The 13,355-nt window shown below is 42.2% G+C and overlaps 2 protein-coding genes across 2 annotated transcripts; one reads left to right on the top strand and one right to left on the bottom strand.

The window, feature by feature from the left end:
• The first annotated feature begins 1,747 nt into the window (after positions 1–1,747).
• On the top strand, positions 1,748–3,546 carry LOC147134956 (leukocyte cell-derived chemotaxin-2-like). Its single transcript, XM_086056282.1, has 4 exons — positions 1,748–1,897; positions 2,011–2,122; positions 2,203–2,354; positions 3,139–3,546. The coding sequence occupies exons 1-4, from the start codon at positions 1,861–1,863 to the stop codon at positions 3,303–3,305; spliced, it is 468 nt and encodes a 155-aa protein (XP_085912408.1). The 5' UTR covers positions 1,748–1,860; the 3' UTR covers positions 3,306–3,546.
• A 7,537-nt stretch (positions 3,547–11,083) lies between these two features.
• On the bottom strand, positions 11,084–12,723 carry LOC147134955 (leukocyte cell-derived chemotaxin-2-like). Its single transcript, XM_086056443.1, has 4 exons — positions 12,597–12,723; positions 12,402–12,513; positions 12,170–12,321; positions 11,084–11,495 (listed from the first exon to the last, which is right to left on the bottom strand). Exons 1-4 carry the CDS (start codon positions 12,625–12,627, stop codon positions 11,329–11,331), a joined length of 462 nt encoding a protein of 153 aa, XP_085912569.1. The 5' UTR covers positions 12,628–12,723; the 3' UTR covers positions 11,084–11,328.
• Between the last annotated feature and the right edge of the window lie 632 nt (positions 12,724–13,355).

Here is a 13,355-nt window from a genome sequence, read left to right as displayed (position 1 = left end):
TTTACCGTAAGGTTTAGAATACACACGCATTCAAAATTTAGGAGTGGATAGTTTGACCACGAAAAACCAAAGTGTGATAGCTTGACCCAGTCAATTTTCCTGAGCTGAATGGCAGATTGGCTTTGTGATTTAGCTTTTACTGTGGACATACTGACATACATGAAGAAGCTGACTGTGAAGCTACAAGGGGGGCGGGGGGGAAACGTTTGTGCATGAAATGCAAGCAAACGTCAGAGCCCTCAAAACCAGGCTAGTTTTATTTTCAAAGCAAATGTCAGACACATTTGCTCATTTCTCCACACTGGCTCTGTTAAAAGAGGCCCCGCAACTTGTGAAAAAATACAAATCACTGATTGAGCTGCATGAAGAATTCTGCCGGAGGTTGGAAAAATTGACAGGGCACTTCAGCTTCTACGTGTCATGTCCCTTCTCACAATTAAGACCCTAAAAGTTGCAACTAATTGATCTCCAATGCGACATGATGTTAAAGGAGAAGTTCAACTCCCCTCAACTGGATGAGGTTTATGCTTCATTAAGCGTAGCTAAATTTCCAAACATCCAGGAGATGGTACAGAGGATGCTGGTGTTGTTTGGCTCTACTGTACATGTGCGTGAACTGACCTTTAGTGTGATGAACGCCAACAATGCACCCCACAGATCCCAGTTGAGTGATGAGCACCTCAAATCTGTTCTGAGAATCGCCACAACAGAATTACCACCAGACTTCCATGCACTGAAAAAAATGGATGATCAACAAAAATGCTCCCACCAAAAGGTATGTTATTACTTTAATGTTTTTTTTCTGTTTATGTTTGATATGTACTGTTAAAATTAATGCATTTGTGGGGGGCTGCAGAGCGAAAGGAAGGTGTAAGAGAATGTTGATAAATGAAGTAAGGGAAGACAGGGCAGTTGGATGTTTCCTTTGATAGAAAATGGATCACACCCTAAAATCAGGCCGATCCCGGCTCCGGCCTCCCTGTGTGGAGTTTGCATGTTCTCCCCGTGCCTGCGTGGGTTTTCTCCGGGTACTCCGGTTTCCTCCCACATTCCAAAAACATGCGTGGTAAGTTGATTGGACTCTCTAAATTGCCCCTAGGTGTGATTGTGAGTGCGGATCTTTGTCTCTGTGTGCCCTGCGATTGGCTGGCAACCAATTCAGGGTGTCCCTGGCAGCTGGGATAGGCTCCAGCACGCCCCGCGACCCTTGTGAGGATGAGCGGTATCGATAATGGATGGATGGACAACATCCCAACTTCATTGGAATTGGGTTTGTAGTAGTGGTAATCCTCATCACTCCCGTCACCAACTTTTGCACACACTTTTAACACTGCCCACCCACTTTTTAAAATATCACTGAGAGTCATGCCAAATGTTATTATTAGCATATGACGCAGGCTGCTAAAAAACGGTGGGTGGGCCTGTAATTTCGGACACCAGTGGTCTAAAGACTTGATGTCTTAAAAAGACAACACAAACAGGCTGTGGTGTGGGATGTGGTCCTCTCGGCTGGCATCTCTTTTATGTCCGTCGCTTCTCAAAGCTTTCAGACGATTCCGGTGGCAGTGGTTGGTCTCGCCAAATGCAAGGTCCAACTCTACCAGCTGAGTGGAATTAACAGTCTTGCACAACAAGAACCTTGACACTCGGCAAGCGGGCCAACCTGCAAAATAAAATTTTCCAACAAAGCAAGTCAAGTGTCAACACTGTGTTGCGTGTGTGCCATTTGTTGACTTAACAACTTGCTTTCAGGCGGAATTTTGCTAACGTTGTAAACGAGAGTAGTGCTGTGCCCGTCAGTGATGTCATGAAGTGGATAAAAGCTGACGCGAGGCCCAGGTGGAGTCATTGCGATTGAAGATGATGAAGAACGTGGCTCTGCTTGCAGCTTTGTTGGGTGGGAACTTTAGCAGGTGTTTCTCAAAACCTTTGTCTGAGTCATCTCGTGCTAACCTTGTGTGTGTGCGTGTGTGTGGGTGTGTGTGCGTGTATGTATATGACTGTGTGTAGCTCTGGTGTGTGTGTGTGAAGGGGTGATCTTCGGCCAGCTATGCCAGGGGAATCCCTTCAACAACCCAAGAACCTCAGACAGTTGGGGTCAAGGCCACCACGGGGCCCCACGGTAAGGTGGTCGGACTGGACGGCATTTTTGTCAGTGCATCGACTCTGACTTGTTGACGTGCGTGTGTGTTGTCTTCCAAGGGGGAGCAGGACCCACCAAGGTTTGGACATTGCCTGCGACGACTACTCCGTGGTCTACGCCCCATTTGACCTCACTATCAATAGGGGACTCCGTGTGTACACTGACCCCTCTAAGGCGGCTATCAACAAAGGCCTGGAATTTGTGGGCGAAGGTCAGTGCTGCACCTTCACCAGAGGTGGCTACAGTAAAAGTACAGATACTTATGTAAAAAGAAAGAAAAAATAATGACCACAAAAATCTTATGTTTTTAAATAAAACAAATAGCACTCTACAATATTGTACTTTATACATTTTGCATTAATTACCTAATCAAACAGTTATCGTCACGTGTTTTGCTTCAGTGGGCATTGTGCAGCTCAGTATGATACAGAGTCAGACCTATGGATGTACGTGGAGACAGTAACAACTCCTCAATAATCAGCAGTAATATTATTCATTCTTCACAGAGGATAAATAACATATACATGTGAGTATTGTTATATTATCTGTCTGCATGTGTTGGTCTACATGTGTTCAAATATCCTTTGCATGAGGGGTTTAACACCACGACAACCATCTTTTCTATTAGGCCGTCTATGGCATTAAACATCGTGTGTTAGCAATAAATGGTGGTAATCCCATGTAGATGCATCAAGGGAAATGGTTCTCCTTGGAACATGTCCCGTCGATGCAGAATGCTTAGAGCATATCAGCCTTGCTTCGATCATCGCCACCTGAGCCGGAGCGGAGTGGGCGGTGAGAGGAGAAGTTGCAGTGAAACAGGCTAAAATCCAGATGTCGGGGTGTGCCTGTCCTCTCTGTTCTTTAAGACCTTTCAGATGCAGTTGACTTGCCTCTCTCTGTCTATGTCTTTTTTGACATTGTGTAATCATTTCCAGAGGTTGACATTTTTGACCAAGTAAGGGGTAGAAATTTCACTCATCTCCTCCATGCAGGTCTTTGTGTAAAACTCTTCTACGTGGACCCGGACAAGACTTCAGGATCCGTGAGCAAGGGCCAGCGCCTGGGCGTCATGATGCCCATGCAGAGTGTCTACCCAGGAATCACCTCACACGTGCATGTGCAGATGTGCGACAAGAGCGACCCCTCGGGTTACTTCTGAGGATCGGGGCGTGCAGGGTACTTTCATGACCTTAATGGCACATCAAATGATTTTATTGACATGATCCAAATAGTGGCAAATTCAACATGGGACAATGTTTATCCATTGCATGTCTATGATTGATGAGAATTGCAAACAAGTAAATCCTGCCAAGAAACTTTCTAAAGATTGTTTTAATTTGATTTAATACAGCTTGTTGTTGTATCCAAATGATGTGTCGAGAATAAAGAGGTCAATGATTCATGTGTGCGATATTGCCATATTTTTAAGTATTTTGGGTATTTTGCAGATGTCAGCAGTTTAGTTTTGATATCATTTGAAATATCTGGGGCCTTTCGTGTTTGCTCTCGGTTTAATGATTGATTTTATTAAATCATTTAAAAATGGATGTGATTTAACACTTCATTTTGGGAAAGAGCATACAATATGTGTCCATGGTCATTTGAGATGTTGGGTTTTTTTTGCGTGTTTTGGTGGATTCATTAATACAAAGTCATATATTCACCATGCATGCACTTGACTAGCATTCATAGTGCGTCATCTTCAACTCCGCTTATCCAGTAGAGGGGAGGTGCTGGAGCCTATCCCAACTGACCATAGGCGAAATGCGGACTACACCCTGAACTGGTCGCCAGCCAGTCGCAGGGCACACACAGACACCGCCACTGAGCGGGATTCGACCCCACGCTGCCCGCACACAATTCCATCACCGCGTTCGAGCCCTCACACACACCCACATGCAAACTATATTGCTCGAGTTGTGTAAAAGAGAGGTCAGCAACTTAGTTTGGCGGCAGGCCAGATTTTTTCAGACCAATCCTATCGTGGGCCGAAATTTTATTTTCATCAGACAAACCTGCTGTACCAATATCAAAAGCTCGGAGTTTGGTTTTATCACGGTATTGATGTCACGGTATGATATTTATTGCAATACCATGTGAAAGCTCACTGAATTTCTGGAAAGTTCATTGGTACACGGTACATTCACTAATTTGACAGGATCATATTTCCCATGTATGGCATTAGAATTGTGATACTGATAGTGATTCCTTGCTTGTCAATTCAGAAATACAGGAATACTCCGAATCAAAGCAACACAGGTTTAGAAAAAGCCATGTAACAATAAATACAATAATCACACCCTAAAACCAGTTGGGTTAAAAATAACAACATTTTGGATAAAAAATGGACCAATCCACAAATTGGGTCAATTTGACCCACCTTCTTGAATTGTTTTGTACAAAACAGCTCAATTTTGGGGGTTGTTTTATCTAAAACAACACATTTTTGGGTGTTTTTTTCTGCAAAATAACCCAGAAAGTTGGGTCAAATTGACCCACGTAGTGGATCGGTCCATTTTTTACCTAAAATTGTGTTATTTTTAACCCAACTGTTTTTAGAGTGCACCTTGTTAGTTTCTTTTTCTGTGCATACTGGCTTGCTTAAATTTGGAGGGCAACTTCTCTCCGATATGTTGTCCAAGGCAAGCCAGTTAGCCAATCATTAGTGTATTTCTTCAGACGTGTAGATTATCACGTGGGTTATGCAGGCAATCAGGTGAAATTGTTAGACGGAAACGCTCACGGAAGCCCGTTTAAAATGATCGGCGGAAAGGCCTATAGGCGATTACTATTTGGTCCGGCCGGACAAAAAGGCGGATTGGCGGATGGCGGAAGGGTACCCCGGCTGCAGACGGAAGGCAATAAACAGACTGGGAATTTTTTATTACTTTGTTTTATGAAGTAAATTGTGTTATTTTCCTTATTTAAAAACACATTACTAACACATAGTAGTATACATGTTTACTTGGTTGTTTCATGCTTTGCTTCAGAGACCCAACTATTTGCACACAATTAAAACATAGATTTTCCATTTGTGCTTAAGTTTGAGGGCACAGGGTCTAGTTTGTTAATTATGTACGAGTTAATGCAGGCAAAGTGGTTATATTAGAGTAACTTGTATAAACGCAAACACAACCAATGACACAATGTTAACTTGTTACTATTTGTTATTGAATTATAACTTGTGTAACACAAAGTAGTAAAGTAAAGTAAGTGATAAAAAGGCAACTAATATACATATATACATATATATATATATATATATATATATATATATATATATATATATTTCTGCTGCGTTTCTGGCGGCGCGTTTCAATCGGAGTCAATGTAGTTCGCGCGGGCGGGCGCAGTTGCGTTCGGGGCAGCGCGAATGAAGCGTTTGGAGCGGTGGGACGCGGAGCGAAGCACCGGAAACCCGCCCATTCACTCCATTCGGCACGTCTAAAACAAGTAAACTTTTTTTGCCATTTGCAGCCAATCAGCATCGGGTATACTACGTCACACACAGCCACACGGCTTTTTACAACGATATTGATAGCATCAGCATAGTATGCAAAAAAGTTGACTTATTTTATACGCGCCGAATGGAGCGAATGGGCGGATTGTTGTTGCTGCGAATCTGCTTGAGGCTGGCTATCAGCAGCTATTGTCCGGACTATGCGTCCCTGACTGATTCCATTCAGTGCAAGTCACCAGAGTAAGGTCACAAAACATTTTTTGTTGTATTGTGCTATATAGGTTGATGCAGTCATGCAAGGTACACCAGCATATATGGTAGATATAAAAATAATTCTCAATATATTTATAAATAATGTGTTTTCCATGTTTAGTAGGTGGTAGATCATTTTGACTCAGTCATGTCATAAGTAGCTCTCAGGCTGAAAAAGTGTGGGCACCCCCGGTGTACACCTTTATCAAAATATGACTGCAGCACATTTCAAAGTCAACATCATTACAATTATATGAACGGACTGAGTTGGAATAAAGACAACTCACACCCCAAAAGTGGGCATTCTAATCTGTGGTAAAAGTCATCACAAAAAATTCTTAAATCACTACAGATTGTTTTAGGGGGGTGAATTTTAGTGCTGACGTCATTTTGACACACAGACCTATACGTGCCGATGTTCAGCCCAATCAAGTGTCTTTCAAGAAATTGCTTAACTAAGCATGGCCGGAGGCGTATTTCCCACTATTGGCCCTCGTGCATGTGACGTGCTCGCGAGGTGGCCAAAATTCATCTCAGCCTACTCGGTGAAAGGCTGATTTCTAGGCTTCTTTCTACTCCCGCGTCGGCGTGAGCGACAACTGCTGTTAGAGGGATTGCGGCATTGCCCCCAGCCCATCTTGTAATGTATGCCCCAGTTGCAGGTGGGAGTCGCGAGTTACGTGACGTGACAAGGAGGAAATACATGCTCGTTGCTGCAAAGTAAGCAGAAGCAAGCTACTCACCCACGTTCCCCCTTAGCCGCCACCTTCCAGATCGTTTTCGCAATAAAATTAAATGCATTAAATGCAAAACAACTTGTGTCCACGAATATATTGCTGACTCAACTCAACTGACGTCATCACATCAAGGTGGAGTTCATGCACTTCTTCTGGCGTTCACTACTTCTGGAAATACCACATAGCAAACTTTTGTACAACAAACAATTGATTCTAGTTGTGAGCTAGTACATGGCGTTTTGCATTGTGTGCTAGCATTAAGCTAGAGGTTGTTCAAAGTTGTGTGCTTGAAATACACAGCTTGTACCCAGTATTTTTTTTTTATGTTTAGTGTAACAGTTAATAAACTAGGAGTGGTATTAAAAAGTTTGAAAGCTCTTTTTGAAGAATAGTTCACTATCTGCCCAATTGCTGCTTGTTGTGAAGGGAGTTGAGCTTGGATACGTCACAAAAAGCTTAACCTGTGCTTATAATGAGATTTGTTAATAGGAAGAACAAAATTGATTTATTCACACTGGGAAAAAAAATTAAGACCAACAAGTGTCAATGAACATATCACAAAAGTGAACGCAGAACAGGCTAAAAAAGAAATATTTCTTAAAAGACAAGGAAAAATAATGGCTACTTGGACCACTAATTGTAAAGCTTATAAGAAGACAAATGGCGCAGCCGTATGAGAAGGCTTGAGTTATTTGCATTTGAAGATTTGAGCAACTGGAAAGACTATAATAGCAGTTGAAATCCACTTACTCATTTTCTGTATGTTTTTATTCGATCCAATTTTCAAATATCTTTTGTTGGAGTTGTTGCTATAGGGTCACCAGGGCGCGAGCCCAATTATCAATTCACAAAAACAACTCACTGCATGTTTGTTTTATCTTTCAAGAAGGCATCCAATATGTAAATAATAATTATAATAAAGACTCACACAAATCGATTGAACTTTCTCATCAGTGTTCTTTACCATCTCTGAAGTTCAGGAATCAGACAATAAGGAGATCTGGGCAGCTTTTCCATCCTTGCGAATGCTCTCACCCGAGACGGGCGAGGGCAAAAAAGGGGCGCGGTCTAACATGCAGCCCTCACATTTATACTGTCTTCAAAATCTAAACATAATGTGGGTTGGTCTCCTCCCTGGCTGGCCCTGCCTATGGGATTGATCTTCACAGCTGGTCCCGTGCTCAGATCAGGGCACGCTGACTTTGAACTGATTATGCGATGCGTAATTCCCAATTTGGTTTTTGGTTAACCTGTGGTAATATAAAGCCATTCTTATAGATTCAGATCCTTCACGATCCATGTCAAACATGTTACTCGTATGCTGGTGTTTTACATGCGCATGCTGTGTTTTCAAGTGCTAAATCTGAGTTCTTGAAAAAGTCATGTACCGGAACAATGATCCAGAAGGCCACTGACACGAAGCATGAAATGCTTATAGACGACTTGCAGACATGAATATTGATTGGTTTTCAGATAGTTGTTCAATGAAAAAAAAAACTCTGAGTAAATATTGATCATATTTCTATAACTTGTGTTGAAAAATTCTCAAATATTATTTCAGAAGCCGTTGACTTCAGTGATCATAATATAATAGGTCTGGCATTTTTAAAACAAAAATACGAGTTAGGACCTGAAGTCATTTACAAAAAAAAGTAAAAAGCTTTTTATGAACCCGATTTTATCGATGATATAGAAAATGTCCAGTGGGACACAGTGTTGCAGAGCACACATGCTGACCTTGCATTGAAAACGTTTTGTAAATTATTTTCAGCCATATGTGGTAAACCCGATTAAAAAAACTCTTTGTCAGATCCATAAGGTCTCCTTGACTGGATAACGATTTTTAAGCAAAGTTTGAAAGAAAGGGACCAATTGAAAAAAAAACTACTCTTGTGTTTGGTAAGTCTGTTCACTGACAAACTTATCGGTCATTAAGAAACAAAGTACCAGTAACAAAAATGAACAAGCAAAAGAAAAAAAATATGTAGCAAAGATGCCTTCATGTGGAGCCTATCCCCAGGACTGGAGACCACAAGTCTGCTCCAGCCTCACTTCAAGACAATTGAATCACCAGGGGACCCCTGCCATGTGACTTAACAAGGACATACTAGGACTCAGGAAGACCCAAACTCCTGATAAGGAGCCACTTTCGTCACCTGGACCCCCTCTACAGACAACGGATGTGGATTCAAACGGCCTTAAAACAGACTTTTCGGAGCCCCCTCAACAGGGCCAACCCGACGAACATTGACAATGCTGGACGAAGACCGACCCCAAGAGGTCGACATGAGAACTGAAGCATTAAATTTCCTATGCTTTTGATCAATCAAAATTACCTTGATATGAAACATAGTTGTATGTATGTTTGTGTATTGCTTACTTTGTGTATTCTGCTAAATTTGCATTGATGAATCTACTTCAAGATGGTAATAATCATTTCCCTGGTCCGGTTTATGAGTGTAGATGAGTGTAGGCTTAAACGCAGATCTTTGTCTCCTAAACTTTAGACGCATTCAGAATGAGACGTTTCCCAGGTGAAGTTTGACAGTTGATGCCAGCTACAAATTGTGAAATTCACAAAGGTTAAACGGGACAATTAATAGACTCAAATCTAACTTTGTCATGAATTGGGGGCTCACTTGAAACCTGAGCTGGAGGTGGGGTGGACACCTCATCCCCTCCCCTTTTTCTTAAGGAGATAAAAAGGTCTGGCCTCTGTCTCTCTGGCTCTCTCACCTTGGCTCTCTCACCTGAGCTCCCCAGAAAAGCTGTGAACGTCAAGCTCTCTCAACCTGACGCCCTCTCAAGAAAAATCCCTTCAAGAATTGGCTCTTCCAAAATCTCCCTTTCTCCTAAGAAACTTCTCAAACTCCCTTTTTTTCGTCTCAACTTTTTCAATCTTTTGGCTGCATTTTTGCCGGTGCGTCCCCGCGACCGAAAATCAACGGCGGTTGAACTGAAAAGCTAAATTGGACCACTCCGAACCTCGTCACCACACGCAGGGCAGACGCGTCGGACTCCGGCCCTTGGGCAGCAACCACTGAAGCAACTGTTCTGTCCCTTTCGGACCCCCGACCCCGCGCCGCGGCCGGTCGGGTCTCCTGAGAACCCAACAAAGCTTGGTCCCGCTTCAAGCAGCCTCATTCCATTTTTCTTTTTCTTTTAATTTTTTTGCCCATCTGCAAATGAGAGAAGGCCCTTCACCTCTTCGTTCATCACGTGAGCTTCAGCAAGCGTAAGTGACTACTCTGGAGCCACCGGGGCTTTTCAGTGGGTGCATACAAAATTGGCAGTGAACGCTGGCAAACTGTGCATTTCATAAGGTCCTCCAGCTGACTATAGTCGTCCTTACGATCCCCTATCAGACGTCCCCTTCTTCCTTTCCTCCCAGTTAATTTCAATAGTTGTTTTCTTATATTTTTTCTTCATTTATTTAGGCTTGCTATATCGTAGTGTTTTCTTGTATGATAGAATAGTTAATAAACACTGTCCATATACAGAAGTCAAGTCTATTTTATTCCAAGAGCTCACAACTTATTTTATTGTAGCACCTTCACATTTTATTACTGATTTAATGAGGTTTTTCGTCAAATTCCCCTCCAAATAAAATAAAACTTTGACGTGGTGCCCCTAGAGGCGGGCAGAAGTAATGCAGGCATTCCTCCCGGCCGCTACAAATTATTGACACTCTTACGAGTGACTCCCATTTTCGCTACAATTACGACCAAATTAAATTTAATGAATGTAATAAAAATAGTAAACAAATATGGAAAACAATAAATGAACTTTTGGGTAAAAGCAAAATGAGTAAAATGTCTTCATTTATTGCGGTGAATGGAACATTTGTTACTAAATCCGTTGACATTGCAAACTACTTCCATAATTACTACCAAGGCAAAGTGAAATGAATCAGAAATGAAATGCCACAAGCAAGTGGTAGGCTATCAGAATCAATGATAAAAGAAAAACATATGTTTGACAAGAACTGTTCATTCACTTTTAAACATCCTGAGAATGATGATATTCAAAGAATACTAATATATACATAAACTGTAACAAACCTTGTGGAATTGAGAATATGAATGGAAAAACAGCTAAACCAGTGGTCAAGCTTTTATGTCATATTTTCAATCTATGTTTTGCAGAATGTATTTATTCTAATTTGTGGAAAATGTGAACATTTGTTCTTCTGGCTAAAAATTCAAAAGAACGATTAACTGGGCAAAACACCAAAAATCAGCATCTGTCTGGGACGGAATGCCCAGCTCATCTTTTTTTTTACTTTTCATCTTCTGTGTCATGTCTGCTATTGAGTTCAAATCTTGCTCCTCAAGTGACAATTTTTTTATAATTCTTTTAGAAAATGAATAATTAAACCAAAGGCAAACGACTAAAGGCTCCAAACATTTCAAATGATATCAACACTAAACTGCTGACAGCATCTGATCAATGCGCAAAATACTTAATGGAAAATATGACAACATCACACATGAATCATTGCCCTCTTTATTTTTGACACATCATTTGGATACAACAACAAGCTGTATTAAATTAAATAACAACAGAAAAAAACCTTTGAGACTTTGCTGGCAGGTTTTACTTGTTTACAATTTACATGATTAGCAGTAATCCAATAGACAAATATTGTTGCAGGTTTAATTTGCCACTATTTGGTCAATAAAATCATTTGATGTGCCATTAAGGTCATGAAAGTACCCTGCACGCCCCGATCCTCAGAAGTAACCCGAGGGGTCGCTCTTGTCGCACATCTGCACATGCACGTGTGAGGTGATTCCTGGGTAGACACTCTGCATGGGCATCATGACGCCCAGGCGCTGGCCCTTGCTCACGGATCCTGAAGTCTTGTCCGGGTCCACGTAGAAGAGTTTTACACAAAGACCTGCATGGAGGAGATGAGTGAAATTTCTACCCCTTACTTGGTCAAAAATGTCAACCTCTGGAAATGATTACACAATGTCAAAAAAGACATAGACAGAGAGAGGCAAGTCAACTGCATCTGAAAGGTCTTAAAGAACAGAGAGGACAGGCACACCCCGACATCTGGATTTTAGCCTGTTTCACTGCAACTTCTCCTCTCACCGCCCACTCCGCTCCGGCTCAGGTGGCGATGATCGAAGCAAGGCTGATATGCTCTAAGGATTCTGCATCGACGGGACATGTTCCAAGGACCAAATAGTGAACACATGTAGACCAACACATGCAGACAGATAATATAACAATACTCACATGTATATGTTATTTATCCTCTGTGAAGAATGAATAATATTACTGCTGATTACTGAGGAGTTGTTACTGTCTCCACGTACATCCATAGGTCTGACTCTGTATCATACTGAGCTGCACAATGCCCACTGAAGCAAAACACGTGACGATAACTGTTTGATTAGGTAATTAATGCAAAATGTATAAAGTACAATATTATAGAGTGCTATTTGTTTTATTTAAAAACATAAGATTTTTGTGGTCATTATTTCTTCTTTCTTTTTACATAATTATCTGTACTTTTACTTTAGCCACCTCTGGTGAAGGTGAACATGTGAGTGCAGCACTGACCTTCGCCCACAAATTCCAGGCCTTTGTTGATAGCCGCCTTAGAGGGGTCAGTGTACACACGGAGTCCCCTATTGATAGTGAGGTCAAATGGGGCGTAGACCACGGAGTAGTCGTCGCAGGCAATGTCCAAACCTTGGTGGATCCTGCTCCCCCTTGGAAGACAACACACACGCACGTCAACAAGTCAGAGTCGATGCACTGACAAAAATGCCGTCCAGTCCGACCACCTTACCGTGGGGCCCCGTGGTGACCTTGACCCCAACTGTCTGAGGTTCTTGGGTTGTTGAAGGGATTCCCCTGGCATAGCTGGCCGAAGGTCACTCCCTCACACACACACACCAGAGCTACACACCACCATATATACGCATACACAAGGTTAGCATGAGATGAGGTGGAGGTTTTGAGAAACATCTGTTGAAGTTCTCACCCAGCAGAGCTACGACCACGTTCTTCATCATCTTCAATCGCAATGACTCCACCTGGGCCTCGCGTCAGCTTTTATTGGCATCACGACATCACTGACAGGGACAGCCTGCCCCTCGGTTACAACATTACCAAAATTCCAGCTGGCAACAAGATGTTAAGTCAACAAATGGCACGCACGCAACACAGTGTTGACACTTGACTTGCTTTGTTGGAAAATCGTATTTTGCAGATTGACCTGCTTGCCGAGTGTCAAGGTTCTTGTTGAGCAAAAAAGGAAAGTCTTATCAGTTATCACATACAAAAAATGTGGATGGGATATTCACGTTCACTTTTTGAATGAGCGTTGTGTGAGTTCTTTCCATCTGCATTCAAATTCTTCTATGAAGTTGTAAAAGATTTATTTGATCAAAACGCTAAATTTTATTGGTGAGCTAGAGCCTCTCCCAACTGGCACTGGGTGAGACAAGTACCCAACAGGCACATACAGACACCATTTCAAACTCACATTCCCATCTATGGACAATTTAGAGTCTGCAATGAGGCCAATGATTTTGGAACGTGAGAGGGAGTCGGAGTACCTGGAGGACACCCACACAAGCATGGGACGAATGTACAAACTCAGGACTCAAACTGAGATTTGAACCCAGGGCTTCTTAACTGTCAAGCAGACGTGCGAAGCACCCATTATCATACTTTCCATCACATTGGTTTGCACAGGTCGGCTGTGCAGGTTCATCCCACTCAGCTGGTACAGGTTGGC

The sequence above is a fragment of the Filicampus tigris genome, chromosome 16 (assembly GCF_054856515.1).
Source record: "Filicampus tigris isolate MCC_2025a chromosome 16, RoL_Ftig_1.0, whole genome shotgun sequence".
Lineage (NCBI taxonomy): Eukaryota > Metazoa > Chordata > Actinopteri > Syngnathiformes > Syngnathidae > Filicampus > Filicampus tigris.
The sequence above is the reverse complement of the archived record's forward strand: the minus strand, read 5'-3'. Positions and strand labels throughout refer to the sequence as shown.

Bases quoted from the DNA above. Each gene is read 5' to 3' on its own strand.
- LOC147134956 (XM_086056282.1), top strand. From the start codon at position 1,861: ATGATGAAGAACGTGGCTCTGCTTGCAGCTTTGTTGG. The intron at 1,898-2,010 runs GTGGGAACTTTA...GACTGTGTGTAG, and splicing joins TCTGCTTGCAGCTTTGTTGG to CTCTGGTGTGTGTGTGTGAA. The intron at 2,355-3,138 runs GTCAGTGCTGCA...TCCTCCATGCAG, and splicing joins CCTGGAATTTGTGGGCGAAG to GTCTTTGTGTAAAACTCTTC.
- LOC147134955 (XM_086056443.1), bottom strand. From the start codon at position 12,627: ATGATGAAGAACGTGGTCGTAGCTCTGCTGG. The intron at 12,322-12,401 runs GTAAGGTGGTCG...TTGTCTTCCAAG, and splicing joins GGTCACCACGGGGCCCCACG to GGGGAGCAGGATCCACCAAG. The intron at 11,496-12,169 runs GTCAGTGCTGCA...TCCTCCATGCAG, and splicing joins CCTGGAATTTGTGGGCGAAG to GTCTTTGTGTAAAACTCTTC.